This window comes from Psammomys obesus, unplaced genomic scaffold (genome assembly GCF_907164565.1).
Source record: "Psammomys obesus unplaced genomic scaffold, mPsaObe1.curated_primary_1811, whole genome shotgun sequence".
NCBI classification, from domain to species: Eukaryota; Metazoa; Chordata; class Mammalia; order Rodentia; family Muridae; genus Psammomys; species Psammomys obesus.
In genome coordinates, this window is record NW_026585895.1 from 14,338,325 (window position 1) to 14,354,911 (window position 16,587).

The 16,587-nt window shown below is 36.0% G+C and overlaps 1 protein-coding gene across 1 annotated transcript in view; it reads right to left on the bottom strand.

Annotated features, from left to right (window-relative positions):
• Positions 1–16,587, bottom strand: part of Ubr3 (ubiquitin protein ligase E3 component n-recognin 3) — a 128,909-nt gene that overhangs the window by 20,872 nt on the left and 91,450 nt on the right. The window contains exons 28-31 of the mRNA XM_055599958.1: positions 15,571–15,771; positions 13,344–13,480; positions 7,184–7,269; positions 4,287–4,392 (exon numbers count right to left, since the gene is read on the bottom strand). Of these exons, the coding sequence (XP_055455933.1) occupies positions 4,287–4,392; positions 7,184–7,269; positions 13,344–13,480; positions 15,571–15,771 (530 nt within the window). The remainder of the gene's footprint in view (positions 1–4,286; positions 4,393–7,183; positions 7,270–13,343; positions 13,481–15,570; positions 15,772–16,587) is intronic.

Genomic DNA, 16,587 nt, shown 5'->3' on the forward strand with positions numbered 1-16,587 from the left:
AAGAAAAGAAAAGAAAAGAAAAGAAAAGAAAAGAAAAGAAAAGAAAATTAAAGAAAAGAAAAAGACTCCCAACAGAAGAATGGACAGAGATCCTGAAAATACAATTCACAAAGAGCTCACAGGCAGGCAGGGTAGTGCCTGCCTTGTAATCACAGTACTCAGTTGCTGAAGTAGCAGGAGATCCATTAGTTGAAGGACAGTGTTAACCACAGTATGCTCACACTATCCTTTCAAAAGAAAAAAGGGCTGAGTGATGGCTCACTGGTTAAAGCTCTTGGAGAGGATCAGGTTTGGTCCCCTCAACAGGGAAGCTTTCCAGAGTAGATAGCACTGACACTAGCACCTGCTCAAGGCACAGAGAAGAAAGACTGTGGCATGCCCACCTCTAAACTCGACAGCTGTATCCCATTCTCTCTCCCTAAGGCTCAGGGATCATCATGGAAGGGAGAGCAGAGAGAATGAGGACAGAGGTAGTGGGCATCGCAGAGGCTGTGTATACGTGACACCACCACTACACACAAATTCAGTGGTGCACCTCCACAAACAAGATTTGCCACGGATCAAGCAAGCCATCATCCCAGCATGGTGAGCTGAGGAGCTACCTTCAAAGGGGAGAAACCTAGCACTTACTCCCACAGCCAAACGATCAGAGTTGCTACAGTATATCATAGAACACATCAATCATGTCTCCTGATACCATACTAAGAACTGGTGGTTCTACAAAGAGTTTATAATCTGAATCTGATCACTGGGAAATATTGGGCAAAAACAAATTAAAAGACAATTTATAAAACAACTGGCCTAACCATTTTTAAAAAACAGGTCAATGTCACGAAATACAATTAAACATTCAGAATCAATTTCAAATTAAAAAAAATTAAAGAGACACTGAAATTAGATGCAAGCATGATCTTAAAATCTGTAATTTTCTTTTGCTATATATATGCTTTAGCAAAGTAATTGCCAAATCTGAATAGAATTTGTATGAGGGAGCAGTCAATATTATTTTTCTTGTGACTATCCAAGAAACACAGGACAACATCCAAAAGAATATGTTCCCCGATGCTCCATGAGCTTATCTGCCATAAATCAGCATCTAAATATGTGAGGTCTCATTTACCTTGGTTTCTATTCCTCCCAAGAAAACATTAATTTTCTCATCCTCCTCAACCTCTGTTACACAGATGATAGTATAGTCTCCATCCTTTTTCTCGGCTGTTTTCTTTGAACACCATTTCTTTCCACAGCAATAAATAAAAGCACTTTTTCTCTTTACTTTCTTTAATAGAAAGTTCATTTAAATTTGCTACTATGTAAAGGTAAATGATAAAATATTTTACAGTTATATGGAAAAATAAAATAAAACACTGTTATACCTATACTATAGACTATAATAAATTCCAAACAGATTAAAATCCTTAATGTAAAAATGAAAACCATGTAAGTGCTGGGTAATTACTGGGCAAACTGCTTAATAACAACAGAATGGGAAAAAAAAAACCTGTTGACCCAAAATGAAAAATTAATAAATTGCTAATTTTAAAACTTTAACAAAAAAATCAGGTAAAAAAGACATCTGAGAATCTGATGGCTTTTCAACTCACAGCACAAAGGACTAGCCTCCATACTATAGAGGTATGGCTAGAAATGAGAAATGACTGACCATCTAATTCTCACAAGTAGTTAGCAGATAAGAGGCTTCACAACAAGTAGTCCAAGTGAATAAAAACAGAAGACAGAGGTATCAAAATTTACTTTATTATTTTTACTTTGGAAAATGTTTCATATAGCAAAAAACATCAAAAGAAAAATCAGAAAAAATTAGTTTCTTAAATATCAAGTTTTAAAAAAGATTTATTTATTATGTATATGAGTACTTTATCTGCATGTATACCTGCATGCCAGAAGAGGGCACCAGATATTATTATAGATGGTTGTGAGCCACCAAGTGGTTGCTGGGAATTGAACTCAGGACCTCTGAAAGAACAAGACAGTGCTCTTTAACCACTGAGCCATCTCTCCAGCCTGAAAAGTCAGTCTTTAAAGAGTAAGAAAAAAAAAAAAAAAAAAAAAAAAATGAACCATACATCAATCTGATGGTATTGTAAAACAAGATTTAGAAAGTTATCTTTAAAATAGTTGGTTTTTTAGTTGGATAATTTGGTTTGTTGGTGTTTAATTTCTGAGTTCTTTATATATTTTGGAAATTAGCTCTTTGTCAAATATAGGGTTGGTGAAGATCTTTTCCCAATCTGTAGGCTGCTGTTTTGTCCTATTAATGTCATTTGCCTTACAGACGCATCTCAGTTTTATTAAGTGCCATTTATTGATTGTTGATCTTAGTGTCTGCATTATTGATGTTCTGTTCAGAAAGTCATCTCCTGTGCCAATGAGTTCAGTTTCTCTTTTAATTGCTTTAGTGTTTCTGGATTTATGTTGAGGTCATTGATCCACTTGGACTTGAATTTTGTGTAGGGTGATAAATATGGATCTATTTGCATTTTTCTACATATAGATATCCAATTGGACCAGCACCATTTGTTGAAGTTGTTTTCTTTTTTCCATTGTAGCGTTTTGGATTCTTTGTCAAAAATTAAGTGTCTGTGGGTGGGTAGGTGGGCTTATTTATGGGTCCTTGCTTCTATTCCATTGATCAACCTGTCATTCTCTATGCCAGTACCGTGCAGTTTTTTATTACTATTGCTCTGTAGTTCAGCTTGAAATCAGGATTTGAGATACCTCCAGAAGTTCTTTTATTGTATAGGATTGATTTAGCTGCTCTGTGTTTTTTATTTTTCCATATGAAGCTGAGAATTGTTCTTGCAAGGTCAATAAGAATTGTGTTGATATATTGAATCTGTAGATTGCTTTGGTAAGATGACTTTTTTTAATGTTAAGCTAAACAGAGAATTCTCAACAAAGGCATCTCGAATGACCGAGAAGCACTTAAAGAAATGCTCAACTTCCTTAGTCATCAGGGAAATCCAAATCAAAACGACTCTGGTATGTACCCATCAGAATGGCTAAGATCAAAAACTCAAGTGATGGCACCTGCTGGTGAGGATGTGGAGAAATGAGAACACTCCTGACTGCTGGTGGGAGTGCAACCTTGTACAACCATTGATTGGAAATCAATCTGGTGCTTTCCCAGAAAATTGGGAGTAGTTCTACCTTAAGACCCAGCTATACCATTCCTAGGCATATAGCCAACAGGTGCTCCACCATAGAAAAAGGACACTTGCTCAACTATGTTCATAGCAGCCTTATTCCTAATAGCCATAAACTGGAAACATCCCAGATGTTCCTCAACCAAAGAAGAGATAAAGAAAATGTGATGAATTTACACAATGGAATACTACTTACCTATTAAAAAGAAAGAAACCATGAAATTTGCAGGCAAATGGATGGAATTAGAAAAGATCATCCTGAGTGTGATAAACCAGATCCAGAAAGATGACATGGTATTATTCACTTATATGTGGATATTATCTATATAGTACAGGATAACCATATAATTGACAGACCTAAAGAAGATAAGTACCAAGGAGGTACTTAATTAAGGGAGGATGCTTAATTCCCACTCAGAAGGGGAAATAGAATAGACAGTGGTTAAAGAGAGGATCAGGGTAGGAGAGGGAACCCAGAGAAAAATTAGGGTGGAGATCAGAAGTGGGAAGAGTGGGTATGGGAAGACAAAGAGCTTGCAAAAGAAGAGAAACCATGGGTAGGGCATCTCTGTGACAAGCTGGAGATCTGCTCCTAAAAGGATATGGGGGTGACTCTAGCTGAGACTCCTAGTAGCAGGGGTCATGGAGAATGAAGAGGTCACCCTCTATCTAGACAGGACTCCTAGTGGAGGGAAGGGAACACCAACCCACCCACAAAATCTTCAACCCAAAATTTACCCTGCCTATAAGATGTGCAGAAAGAACAATAGAGGGAATGTCCAATCAATGTCTGGCCCAACCTAAGACCCACCCATGGGAGAGACCCAACCCCTGACACTATTAACAATACTCTGCTATGCTTGCAAATAGGAGCCTAGCACAGCTGTCTCCAGAGAGGATCCACCCACCAACAGATTGAAACAGATGCTGAGACTTACAGCCAAATACTGGACCGAGCACAGGGAGAGTCGGGGGAAAGATAGAAGGGCCCAAAGGGGATAGAAACTCCACAAGACCAACAAAGCCAACTAATCAGAAATTTAATAGCAGTTTTAAAAATTTAACAACTATTTTTCTACAAAGGATTTTAACTGGTTTTAATGCCTCAACAGTACTTACTGTGAACTCACGTCTTCCACCAACTGGGTGAGTTTTTTCCACGGGTTATACTCAGAGTCAATAGTATAAAGCCGCATGTGCAAGGCTAATACGTGGAACAGCTGATCTGAATAAATTGGAGGGAAAAACATTGAGAAAACGATTCTTCCAGATCAAAATGTTCTCAAAATTTCTAGTTAGTTTTAATAAAGAAATGCAATCATTTTGTTTTGATCAGCCATTGTAATAATCAAGTTTACCCAGTGTCTTGATTAGGTTTTTATTGTTGTGACAAAAGCACCTTGTGGAGGAAAGGGTTTATTTCATCTCACAGCTCTCAGGTAACACTCCATTAGTGAGAAAGTCAAGGCAGGAGCCTGAGAGCAGGAACTGAAGCCGAAGGCATGGAAGAACACTGCTTACTGGCTTACTGTCCATGGCTTGCTCACGCTGCTTTCATATACCATCCAGGGCCAGGAGTGGCACTGCCCCAATAAGCTGGGCCCCCCGAGATCAAACATTAATCAAGAAGATGCCCTACAGAATTGCCTACTGCCCAAACTTATGAAGATCCCACTTCCCAGATATATCTAGATTTGTGTCAAGCTGACAAAACCAACCAGCAAAGACCAGCCATCACAAGCTGCAACTACTTCTTTCCCTTCTACAGGGCTCTAAACAGAACTCCAAAAGACTTCTAATAGCATCTAGACTGTCCTGCTCAACCTTCACCCAGAAGTAGTCTGCTTTCCTCATCTGCTACAAACCTGTTTTACCTTCATCTCATGCTGCAGTGTGCCCATTTGTACTTTTCAGCATTATAATCATGTCTAATTGAAATTTGCTACCTTCAACCCCCTACCTAGGTATTGTGGGCAATATGTCCTTCCCAGTACAGAAAAAAAAGTAAAATTCTTCTTTAGTGAATCTCTCCCAACCCCCATCCCACTCACCTTTCCCATCCCTCCACCTCTCCCCTTCATTCTTTGAGCAACTATTTTAAGTTGTGTATACATTTTAAGCTGCTTGTTGAAGTCAGCATACACAGAAGGAAGTATGTACATGATTTAGTACAGATCATGAGTTATATCTAAATTAGGTTAGAACTTCTCAAATGAAAGTGTCACAATAAGAGGTGTGTGTATATGTATACACACGTACACACACACACTAAAGTTTAGGCTAGTTTTGTGTTCCATTCTTGTTATTGTTGTGTGTGGAGCTGGGTCTTGAACATATCAGGCAAGAGCTCTACCACTGAGCTAGACTCATAGTGTCTAGAATTTAATCTCTATGAAATCAGTCTCCCCTTGAGATACAAACAGTGACTTCTCAACTACAGTAGTAAGCAGAAAGCCTCAGATCTAAGTACAGAGGAGTGTTTATTTCCTGCCGAGAGGTAATTGTCTCTCACATGATGTTCCCTCCCTCCTCTCATCCCAATCCCTCCCTTCCTCTACCCTCTACATGCATGCCCCTCCCCAAGTCTACCGATAGGGGAGGTCTTCTTTTCCTTCCTTCTGATCCTAGTCAATTAGATCTCATCAGGAGTGTCTGCATTGTCTTCTTCTGTGGCCTGGTAAAGCTGTTCCCCCATCAGGGGGAGGTAATTAAAGAGCAGGCCAATCAGTTCATGTCAGAGACAGTCCCTGTTTCTATCACAATGGAACCCACTTGGATACTGAACTGCCATGGGCTACATCTGTGCAGGAGTCTTAGGTTATGTCCATGCATAGTCCTTGGAGTATCAGTCTCAGGAAAGACCCCTGTGCTCAGATTTTTTTGGTTCTGTTGCTCTCCTTGGGGAGTTCCTGTCCTCTCCAGGTCTTACTATTTCCCACTTCTTTCATAAGGTTCCCTGCACTCCGCCCAAAGGTTGCCCATAAGTCTCAGCATCTGCCTTCCCAAATCTTAAATTCTAGACATTAAGTGATAGCCCAAAGTAAAATACTCAAGTCTATTATAAACATTATTTTTTTTTAAATAATTTTATCAAAATTTCACATTTGTATCTTTATGGTATAAATTTTAAGGTATTCTGCTTTTAAATCAATCCTAACAGATATCTCTTCAAAATAGTAAACAGATATATTATGTTTAAAAGCTGATATGTATTGTTATTGGATATTATTTTTAGTATTTAAGAAATATATTCATTTTCAATACACTGTGTATTTTAAACAAGTTTTGTTTCCTATGCTATTACCTTATGTAACACTTCAACTCTAGCAATTTGGGGCTAATAATGCACTATATTGTGACATCAAATAATATTATTCCTAGTATTCATATCAGTTCTCTAAACAATGAGTAAATAATCCTGGAAGCGATGCTCATGTAAAATCCAGTCTAAGCTGCAAATTATACTTCTCTTAGGGATATCTTTACAAATGGTGTTGAATAATTATGTCTAAAATATAAAGCATATACATAAAAGAAAACAGGTATATTTTAATATGTTAGCTAATCTATAGCAAAATATAGCCCAATAGCTTCATTAATTAACAGCAACAATAGGAATCTATAAACATAATTATCTTTATAAAGCTATATTTTAATCAACTCAATGTAAAATTTCTTTCAAATTTTTGAATTGTTTTATCCCTGAGAATACATTTTAAAAATTTGAGCTAATCAGTTAGATGTTTAGATATTAAATCTAATCAGTTAGATGTTTATATCGCTGTCTAATCACAACACAGAAAGCTTAAATGTCCACATCGTTTTTCTAAAGATACTAGTGTTTCAAACACTTATTAGTTTGAAAACTGAACTTCTATGAACAGATTTTGAAGAAAACAAAACAAACAAACAACAAAAAAATAACAACAAAAACACCGACTGACCGCTTTCCTGTATGGGCTTTCAAAGTCAACGAGACAGAAATCTTCTGCAATGTCACACTGTGCAGTACTTACTCAAACAAGACCTTTTCCCAGCTGTGCTTGCACCTCCCGAGCACAGATTGCCTCCTCTGTGAATCAATTCCAGTTCCAAATTGGTTCTGTAGGCAAAGCATTAAAACCATCTCAGTCACAGGGTAGGGAGACTCTTTTTATTGACAGCCCTCAATCAAGCTGAATAATGAAATTACTTGCAAAAGCAGCTTATGCAGTAATGTTTTTTTTATTATATTTAGACATGAAAAAACAACAATTTATCCATCTTTACTTAGCTCTTCAAATTTATACCGAAAAAAATAACACGTACAATTATGTAACTGTTGAAGTCTCAGCCATTTGCAAATACTAAAAAAAACTGAGCCTTAAAAACAAAACAAAACAAAAAAATCCCTGCAACATAGTTTATAAACCTATATATAAATTTGATGAAAAATATGTATTTCAACTGCCAGCCACCAGGTAGATAAAAACACTGTCATTAAAAATACAAGGTATAGTGATTTTTCTGACAAAGAAATGGTTCTCATTGATTGTAAATTAGATGGTATCTGGAAATCAATATCATGAAACAAAACCACCACCAATACTCAAGTGTTACGATCAACACATAATAGTTAATCAAAGTGTCTTTTACGGACTTCTACAATTTCGGTTTTGTTAAAATGTATTGTGTAACTATTAATAGTGGTAAGGATCAGTATTGTTCACAAACATCTGAAATGACAAGGTATTTAGCATTTATTAGCTTACCAAATAGCATCTACTAGTAAACTGGTATTTCAAAAAGCAGACCTAAGCAGAACCAAAACATTTACTCAAAAGGAATACCAATAAAACGATCTTACCAAAATAAAAAATAAAATTTGAGTTACACTTCAACTTGCTGTATCTCAATAGTCCTTATTTTCAAGAAACAAAATTAACTAGTTTGTATCCAAAGTATGCTAATGAGACACCCACCCACCTTCTACCCTGCCATAAAGAGAGATGAGACTTCCAGCCTACACTGCTGCAAATTCGAGAAAAACTAATCCTATTCTATTTAAAAACAGAACACTGAAACTTGTTTTGGCTGTATTTTGAAATGATTTCACATACAACATACAAACTTTAAAATATTAATATTCCTGAGTCTGCACGTTTGCCACCCATTTCTAAAGGAAGTTTAATCTTCTTCTCAGGGTGGGGAAGATGCAATTTAACATTGATAATGTTCCTGCTCAGAGCTCCATCTGGTTGCTGCTGATAAGGGCATCTGTGTGACAAGGGAATTTTCCACCCTTCAGGCGATTTGCAATGCTCACTGAACTTCTAAAAACCTACCAGCAAGGAAGCAGGGACAAGGATTTCATATTAGTGGACAGAAAGCGAGCGCGGAGACCAGCATGTGTTCCTTCATCAAGGGAATATAAATGAGATCAATACATTTTGTTTTCACAAATCTTCTGTTGCCTAATCTGTAGAAAAAAATTAATGGCTATATTCTCTTATAAAAACTATGATTTCCTAGATAGCACTTCTAAAGTACCAACCAAACAAACAAACAAATCTTACAAATGAATGCCAGAACCAGAATGTCAACTTTCATCTGACTGTATTTACAAAAGTGTTCACTAACAACAGTTCTGTTTACTGGATCACCAAATACACTTTAAAGGATGACAAATGAGTTATTATGAATTTTATTCTAAAGGAAATAACCCTATTAAGTCTGAATTATTTTAAAATATGGCTGGAAGATTTCCTATGCAATATTTCTATTTTATTTTGTAAAACTATCTATACAAAAAATTATTGTGTAATATCTAGAATTAAAAAAAAAAAAATCAATGTCAGAGTGCCTAACCATCAACATTCCCTTGCTTCATTAAACCAAACTGGCCCTTTAAGATTCCCTAGTGTAAACCATCCAGGTGGCCATGTGTCACAGCAATCTGTTTTTTTTTCCTAAATGGATAATACAATATATTTAGTGTATATATGTTTATATAATTTATTATATAATACATATATATACTTTGGGAATGAATGTTCTATGCTTCTATCTTTTGTATTTCTACCACTAGTATATCCAGGTGATTGTGGCAGCAGAGAACACCTACATTTCAAAGAATGACAAGACTGCTGAAAGCTATCACTGGGCTACTTAGCTACACTAAGCTTTAAAAAGTCCTTTAACTGCACATAAGCTCCTTCATCCATGACCAAAATTTGTGCTCCTGTTACACTCTCCTTCTTACCATTATTTCTATAACAATAATCTGAAAAAACAAATCCGAAGACATACACACACACACACACACAAATCAAACCAAACTGGGACAATAGAGACAGCAGAGGCTTTAGAAAAGACAAATCTGAGGCCTTGAACCTGCCACTTTATTGCCTGAGCAAGTTACTCAGTTTCTCTGCGAGGTTGAGAGCCTACACTGAAGACACAATTATTCTAGGAAGCCTTTCTGAGACAGGAAATAGGTATCTCAAATACTTTGTTTTAATTTGCTTATATTCCCTTTTGCTTCAAAACGTTATAATATTTTACCTATATAACATTTTTTAAGAAGCTATTTTATTCTGTTTTATAGATGTTTCTTAAGTGACCATGTCTCACCAATGATACTTACCAACATGCTTTAAAAAACTGGAAAAAAAAAAAGCCATGGTAAGACTGGTGGGATGACTCAGTGGGTAAAGAATTTGTCATCTAAGCATGGGGAGCAGAGTTCAGAACCCTGTGCCTACATGAGGTCAGACAGATTTAGCATACCATCAGAAAGCCCTGCATCTAGAAACTGGAAAAAGATTCCCAGAGGAAGCTGCTAAGCCAGGAGCCTAAATTGACAATTCCACGTCAAATGACTAAAGAAGAAACTCCACATCAACTTGAAGGCTACACACACACACACACACAACACACACACACACACACAGACATGTACATACACACACACAACACACACACAGAGACATGTACATACACACACACACACACACACAAAATTAACAACTTCTATTTCTTGATTTGTAGTTGATCTCCTTTTGCTGATCCTTACAATCCTTAAATTCAGCAACAAAAGAAAAAGAAGGGATTGTTTTCAAGGGAGAATTACCTCAAAAAAATATTTATAAGACAAAAGCAAAAATTCAAAGGGTTCAGTTTGACAGTGGGAATGGTGACTTCTGCCTGCAGCCCTGGCTACTTAAGAATTTGAGATGGAGGGACTGCCTAAGCCTAGAACTTTGAAATCAGCGTGTGCAGTACAGTCAGATTCTACTTGCAAAAGACGTATTATCAGCACTGTAGAAAGTATTCCTCTTATTTTCAACGTAATTATTTGTAAAGATCTAGACTCAGGGTACATGAAGACACACAGTCACTCTACTGAATGCCAATCCATCCATGACTGAGATGTCTGCCCATCTGCATCGCGAATGCTCCTTTTTCCACCCTTTCCATGTTTCGCACAATTACACACCAGGAGCAATAGACCAATACCTCTATACTGTTCGTGACTTAGATACAAAAGTTCGTGGGGAAGGGGATCAATTACTGAAAATTATTTCTTCTTAGTTTTAGTAATAGTGAGTTAATATTGAGGGAAACCTTACACAGTATAATCTTCTCATAATCCATTTTTATGACTAATATTTGTGACAGAACAAAAATTTCAGAAACAGGTTGAAACTTGAATAAAGTAGGTATGGTTAATTTGAGAATTAATTTTCAAAAACACATTCCAACAACTTTCCTTCTATTGCCTTCAGGAAAAAAAAAATCTTTCAAAGGGTAGTCACGTATATCCTATTAAAAACAAAGACATGTACCCTTTCCTTCAAAATATTGAATTCTCCAGCCATAACAAGGAATATTCTCTTCCCAAATATCAAAACTTTTATGTTCTCTAGAGAACTAACAAAATTACTTAAACAGCTGGGAGAAATTAAGCTCAAAAACTAGAATTGTGTCTTATTAAAATGTCAAATATAAATATATTTTCAAGTTCTAGGAATCAAAGTTAACTCAAAAATTGAATTACAACTTATTTCATAAATACTTACTTGAATAAACTTTGAATTGCAACTTTTTTTATAAATAGTTAACAGTTATAGAAATATTTTTTCCTGAAGATAGACACTAACATATTTAGCAGAATTTAAATATTTTATTTAAGTATTAAATAAAATGAAATAAGCTGCCGGTTAGAGTAAGATAAAGACCTAGTATCAAATCATGACCTGATGTTCTACTAAAAATGATAAAACCTTTTGCCCTTCAATTCCAATTTTAATTCTGAGTCACTCTGCCTTTGTTTGTTTTCTTTGCTGTAACTTACGAGAGGGCACTGCAAACTCACAGTGAGACTCTGCATTGTTCTGAATGATTCTAACCAAACAATCACTGTCTCTTTGCTTTAGTTTATTACCAGGGCTCAGGAGGACTGGGATGGTAGTATGACTTTCCTGTTTCTCTGCCTATACCTTTACCATCTGCTACCTGTCCTTGCTTCTCCATAAAATAGAGAAACACAGAGTTCATCTCATTGTTATTACAGCCCTTTTTCATAAGTTATTAATAAGTTTTAAGGCAAAAAAACAAGGGCCTAAATTTCAGGCAAATTATACTTCAAATAGTTTGATTTATCATATTACAGAAAAATTTCATATTGTTCATTCCCATTCAATTAGAATCTCAGGATCTTCCAGTAATGCCAACTCTAGTAAAATTGAAGGCATATCCACACAAGTGAGATAAGAGTGTATAAGTGTGTGACAATATAAGAGCTGAACTGTATTCAATTAAATTTCTATAGTTTTAATTACATATTACACAGAAGCTATGCATGATCCTAGATCCTTTGTAAAGTTAAATTTTATTAAATTTCTTTTTATAAGTATATTAGTTATAAGTATGCAATAATAAGTAACTCCCCAGAAATAAAATAATTGTTATATATCATATACCAGCACCAGGAAAAAAAAAAAAAGCATTGTGGATAAACAGCAGCCTAGAACACATAGACCAGGGAGTCATTCCTAACGTAGCAAATCCTTCTAAATCAACCTGGGTTGAGCATTTATGTTCAGACTGAAGTATGAAGTTCCTTATCTTGAGCTCTAACTTGCTTGCTGCAATTCTTCTAAGTCAGATCCATTTTTCCTGGGTTTTAAAGGTTACATATATTCTTTCACTTACTGTTTTGTTACACTGCTAGGGGAGTGGGGCAAAGAGATTAGAAAACATAACAACCTATGAAAGTTAAACACAAGACAGCAAGAAAGATAACTAACTGAAAGAACAAAGCCACTGAATCTTGACTCAATTGATCTGAAATCCACCCCTTTACTGCCAGTAAGTTGTTCCATGACTTCAAGTTGCATCATCTCTCTAAGTCTTACCAACTACAATACTACCTGAACAAAATAAAGAGTATACTTGCAAAGACATCCAAGGCTCTTCAGTATCTTATCTGGCAGAATGTGTTTGAAAGTACCGAGCTGTATACGCCTGCTTCCTTCCTGTGTACTTCTTTTATGGCTCTCCAGTTTTACACATTCTCCAAAATTCCTGCTTAGACGTGTTCACTGAGGACAATCTAGCTACTCAAAAATCAGACTAACGTTCCCTAATTGAAAAGATGAAAAACAAGTGCTGCTTCCTTGAGTCTCCAGTCAACAGCAGAGGCTCAGAGCACCTGACTTCTTGCTTTCTCTTCTTTTCCTGGTTTCTAAACCACCTGTCATGTCCTAAAACCCTAGGATAGCCCTTACTTGGTTCATGCAAACAAAGAAACAAGTTCTACTCTTGCTGTTTTACTTTCTGCAATGAAGGCACGCAACATTAGTTTTAGTTCTTGGTATCGGCACTTGACAGGACCTCATCATGCATAAGATGCTATATGTTAAGGGACTTATCTGGTCCAAGCATTAATACTATACTTTCCCCCTTTTGTTCTACAATGTTCAATAGGAGCCAAATTGTGCATCAAATAATTTAAAAATAACTTCAGGAAATAAGCTCCTGGGAGGTTATAAAACTAGCTACACTTTTAACCATTATTAAAGATACATATCCGTTCTTTAAACAAATACACAAGTTAACAGATAAAACAAAGATTCACTAAACAATAAAAAAACTAACACTAAAGAAATACTAATATATATTACTCATACCTACCTAGCAACAGAGTACATAAAGAGAAAATCATTGTCTGGTGAGCCTGGGGTCTTGCTATAGTCTCTGTATTTCTTCTGAGTGGTATTTTTTATATCTTTCATTATAGATTCCATTTCTTTACTTAAGTTGGTTTCTGACTATAAAAAAGTGAACATACATATAAAGTTTATATTAATTTTCTTTAATAAAAGCTTAAAACTGAAATATTTATCATATAAACAAACTAGAAAATTACCAGTAAGTCAAAACAGATGTAACATGAACAACTGCACAATTACTTAGTGTACAAAGAAATTCACTCAAAAATGATGTCTATTCAAATTCTGGAGGGCAACTGATAGTACCCAATTATGATAAGCCCAATTATGAATTATTATTATTATGATTTAGCCACACAAACTCTATTCTAACGAGCACAAAATGCTAAATAATATTTTATAACTACTTCCATGGTTCCAAAAACACCTGACTTTATTTAAGTTCAGTTTTTAAAGAAATACTATCAATATCCCTTACTTTCAGGCAAATATTAAACAAATACAATTTACACACACACACACAGATTGTCAAGTTAGTCTTCATTTGAGAAAGTAAATGCCACTGAGATGAATCCGAATGGTTTAATGTACACATTTTTGTTTCAAAAGCTAAACGTCTTTAGTTTAAGGACTGGGAGCACTTGCCTAGCATGTAGGAGGCCTTCAATTCAATTCCCAACATTCCTAAGATTAGGACATGGGTATGGTTTTCATCATAGGCATAGCTGTCACCTTTAGAGACCATGTTACAGAAATTTACTATCTAGGTAAAACATTTTCAAAACTTAAACCACATAAATTCTATTAGTGAGGATTCAAAAAACAGAATCATTTAAGCCAAATTCATATTATAGTAGACTAACTTGCAGTGAATGGTCACACAGTATTTTCTAACATACACACAGAGTAAATAACAATGTATATAAACACATTCTTAATCTTTATTACACTCATTTGGTGTGTGTACACATGCATACATATGGGTGGGCTCGTGCATAGCATGGCACATGTGTGGAGGCCAGAGGACAACTTGGGGCAGTTAGTTCTCTCGTTCCACCATGTGGTTCCTTAGGAATTGAACTCTGATCATCAAACCTAATCTTAATACAACTAACGAATATATTTTCAAATGATTACATTGTACCCAACAATTATACACTACATTATATTTGTACATAGAGACAGAGATAAAGTCACGTACCATGCAGTGGTACAGAATATACTATGGTGGTTCCTGAAAATTATACTTTCTAGAGACAGCAAAACCATTTGGTTTGTATAAATACATTCTGATGTTCAAACAATGGCAAAATCTGCTGTTGGCATTTTCAGAATGTACCCATTGCTAAATAAGCAAAATAACATATATATATATGCTTTTTATTTTGCTTTATTTTTAATATATTTTAAGATATTCCAACATCTTTAAAAACCCTAATCATATTTAAGCTGTGCTGGCTAGCTTTATGTCAGCTTGACACAAGTGAGACATCGGAGAGGAGATAGCTTCAATTGAGAAAAAGCCTCCATAAGATCACGCTATAGGCAAGCCTGTAGGGTATTTTCTTAATTAGAGATTGATGGGGAGGGCCTAGACCATGGTAAGTGATGCCATCCCTGACCTAGTGATCCTGGGTCCTATAAGAAAGCAGGTTGAACAAGCCATGTGGAGAAAGTCAGTAAGCAGCACCCCTCTGTGGCCTCAGCATCAACTCCTGCCTCCAGGTTCCTGCCTGGTTTGAGCCTGTCCTGACTTCCTTTGATGATGAACAGTGATGTGGAAGTGAAAACCAAATAATCCCTTTTCTCCCCAACTTGCTTTGGTCATGGTATTTCATCACAGCAATGACAACCCCAACTAGGACAGACCTTAAGTTCATGATCTGGAAGATACTCTTAATTCATTAAAATTATAATGATTTTGATAAAGAAAAATACAGCATCTGCTAATTTCTTCCATTATTTTCATTCATTTTTCAATAACCACAAACAGAAGACAAAAACATCTAAAATCAATTTCTACTAAATGTATAAAGGCCCGGGTAATTCAGGGAAAAAAGAAGAGTACAGGGAGCAGGGAAGAGATGGCACTAATGAGAGAAAGGGAGGAAGGAAGAAGGGAGGGGACTGAAGAGGAAACTTAAGTTAATAAGTTAACCAGGATATTTCTGCCTTACACTGATGCTTACTGGGAAAGCTCCCGGCCGTCCCTGAAGCTCCTCCACTTCCTTTATGAGATCTTGTGTGCTTTTGTTACAAGGACGCTGCCAAAGGTTATTTTCCACATTGCTTCCAGGATAACATGGAAGAACACTGTTAGCAAACTGTCTACAAAGGGGACATGTGAATTCTCCTTTGTCCACTGAGAAACCCTGAAGAACCTGGTCGTTCTGAAAAATAAAATAAACATACAGATATCTGACTCAAACTTTTGCAGTAAACATAAATTACCTAACAATACTTTATGGAAAACTAACATACCATATAAAGAAAGACATCTCTAAAATGTCACAAAGAGATAAAACTTTGGTTTAGTTGTCAAAGGCTACCAAAGCACTTCTTATAATATAGCATTATGCCACAATCATAGGCAAAACACTATCCTCGTTCTTAAGCAATGCCACAGTATTTTTCTCTACATGCAAACCTTTAATATCCTTCTCTGAGGAAGCTCTATAAAGTCTCAATTGTTTAAATGGACCACAAAGCCCTTTACAGTCTTGTTTCTAACTAGTTCTTTAGGTAGGTACGTAGGTAGGTAGGTAGGTAGGTAGGTAGGTAGGTAGGTAGGTAGGTAGGTAGGTAGATTAGATAGATAGATAGATAGATAGATAGATAGATAGATAGATAGATAGATAGATAGATAGATAGATATAGACAGACAGACAGACAGATAGATAGAGATATAACAATTCAAATGTTTGGACACATTACAGATTGTCACTATGACCCTGTGGAAACCTGAAAACAGCACTTTGTCCACCAAACACACAATGTGATGGTTAGGTTGACTGCCAACCTCACAGATCTAAAATAACCTTTGGACAACACTCCAGGCATGCATCTGAGGGAGTTTCTAGATTAATTCAACTAACATGGAGAGCCACACTTTAAATGTGAGCAGTGCCATTTCACATGCTAGAGTTCTGGACTGGAAGGGGAAAAAAGGAAAAAGCAAGCATTCATCTCTCTCTCTGTTCCTGACT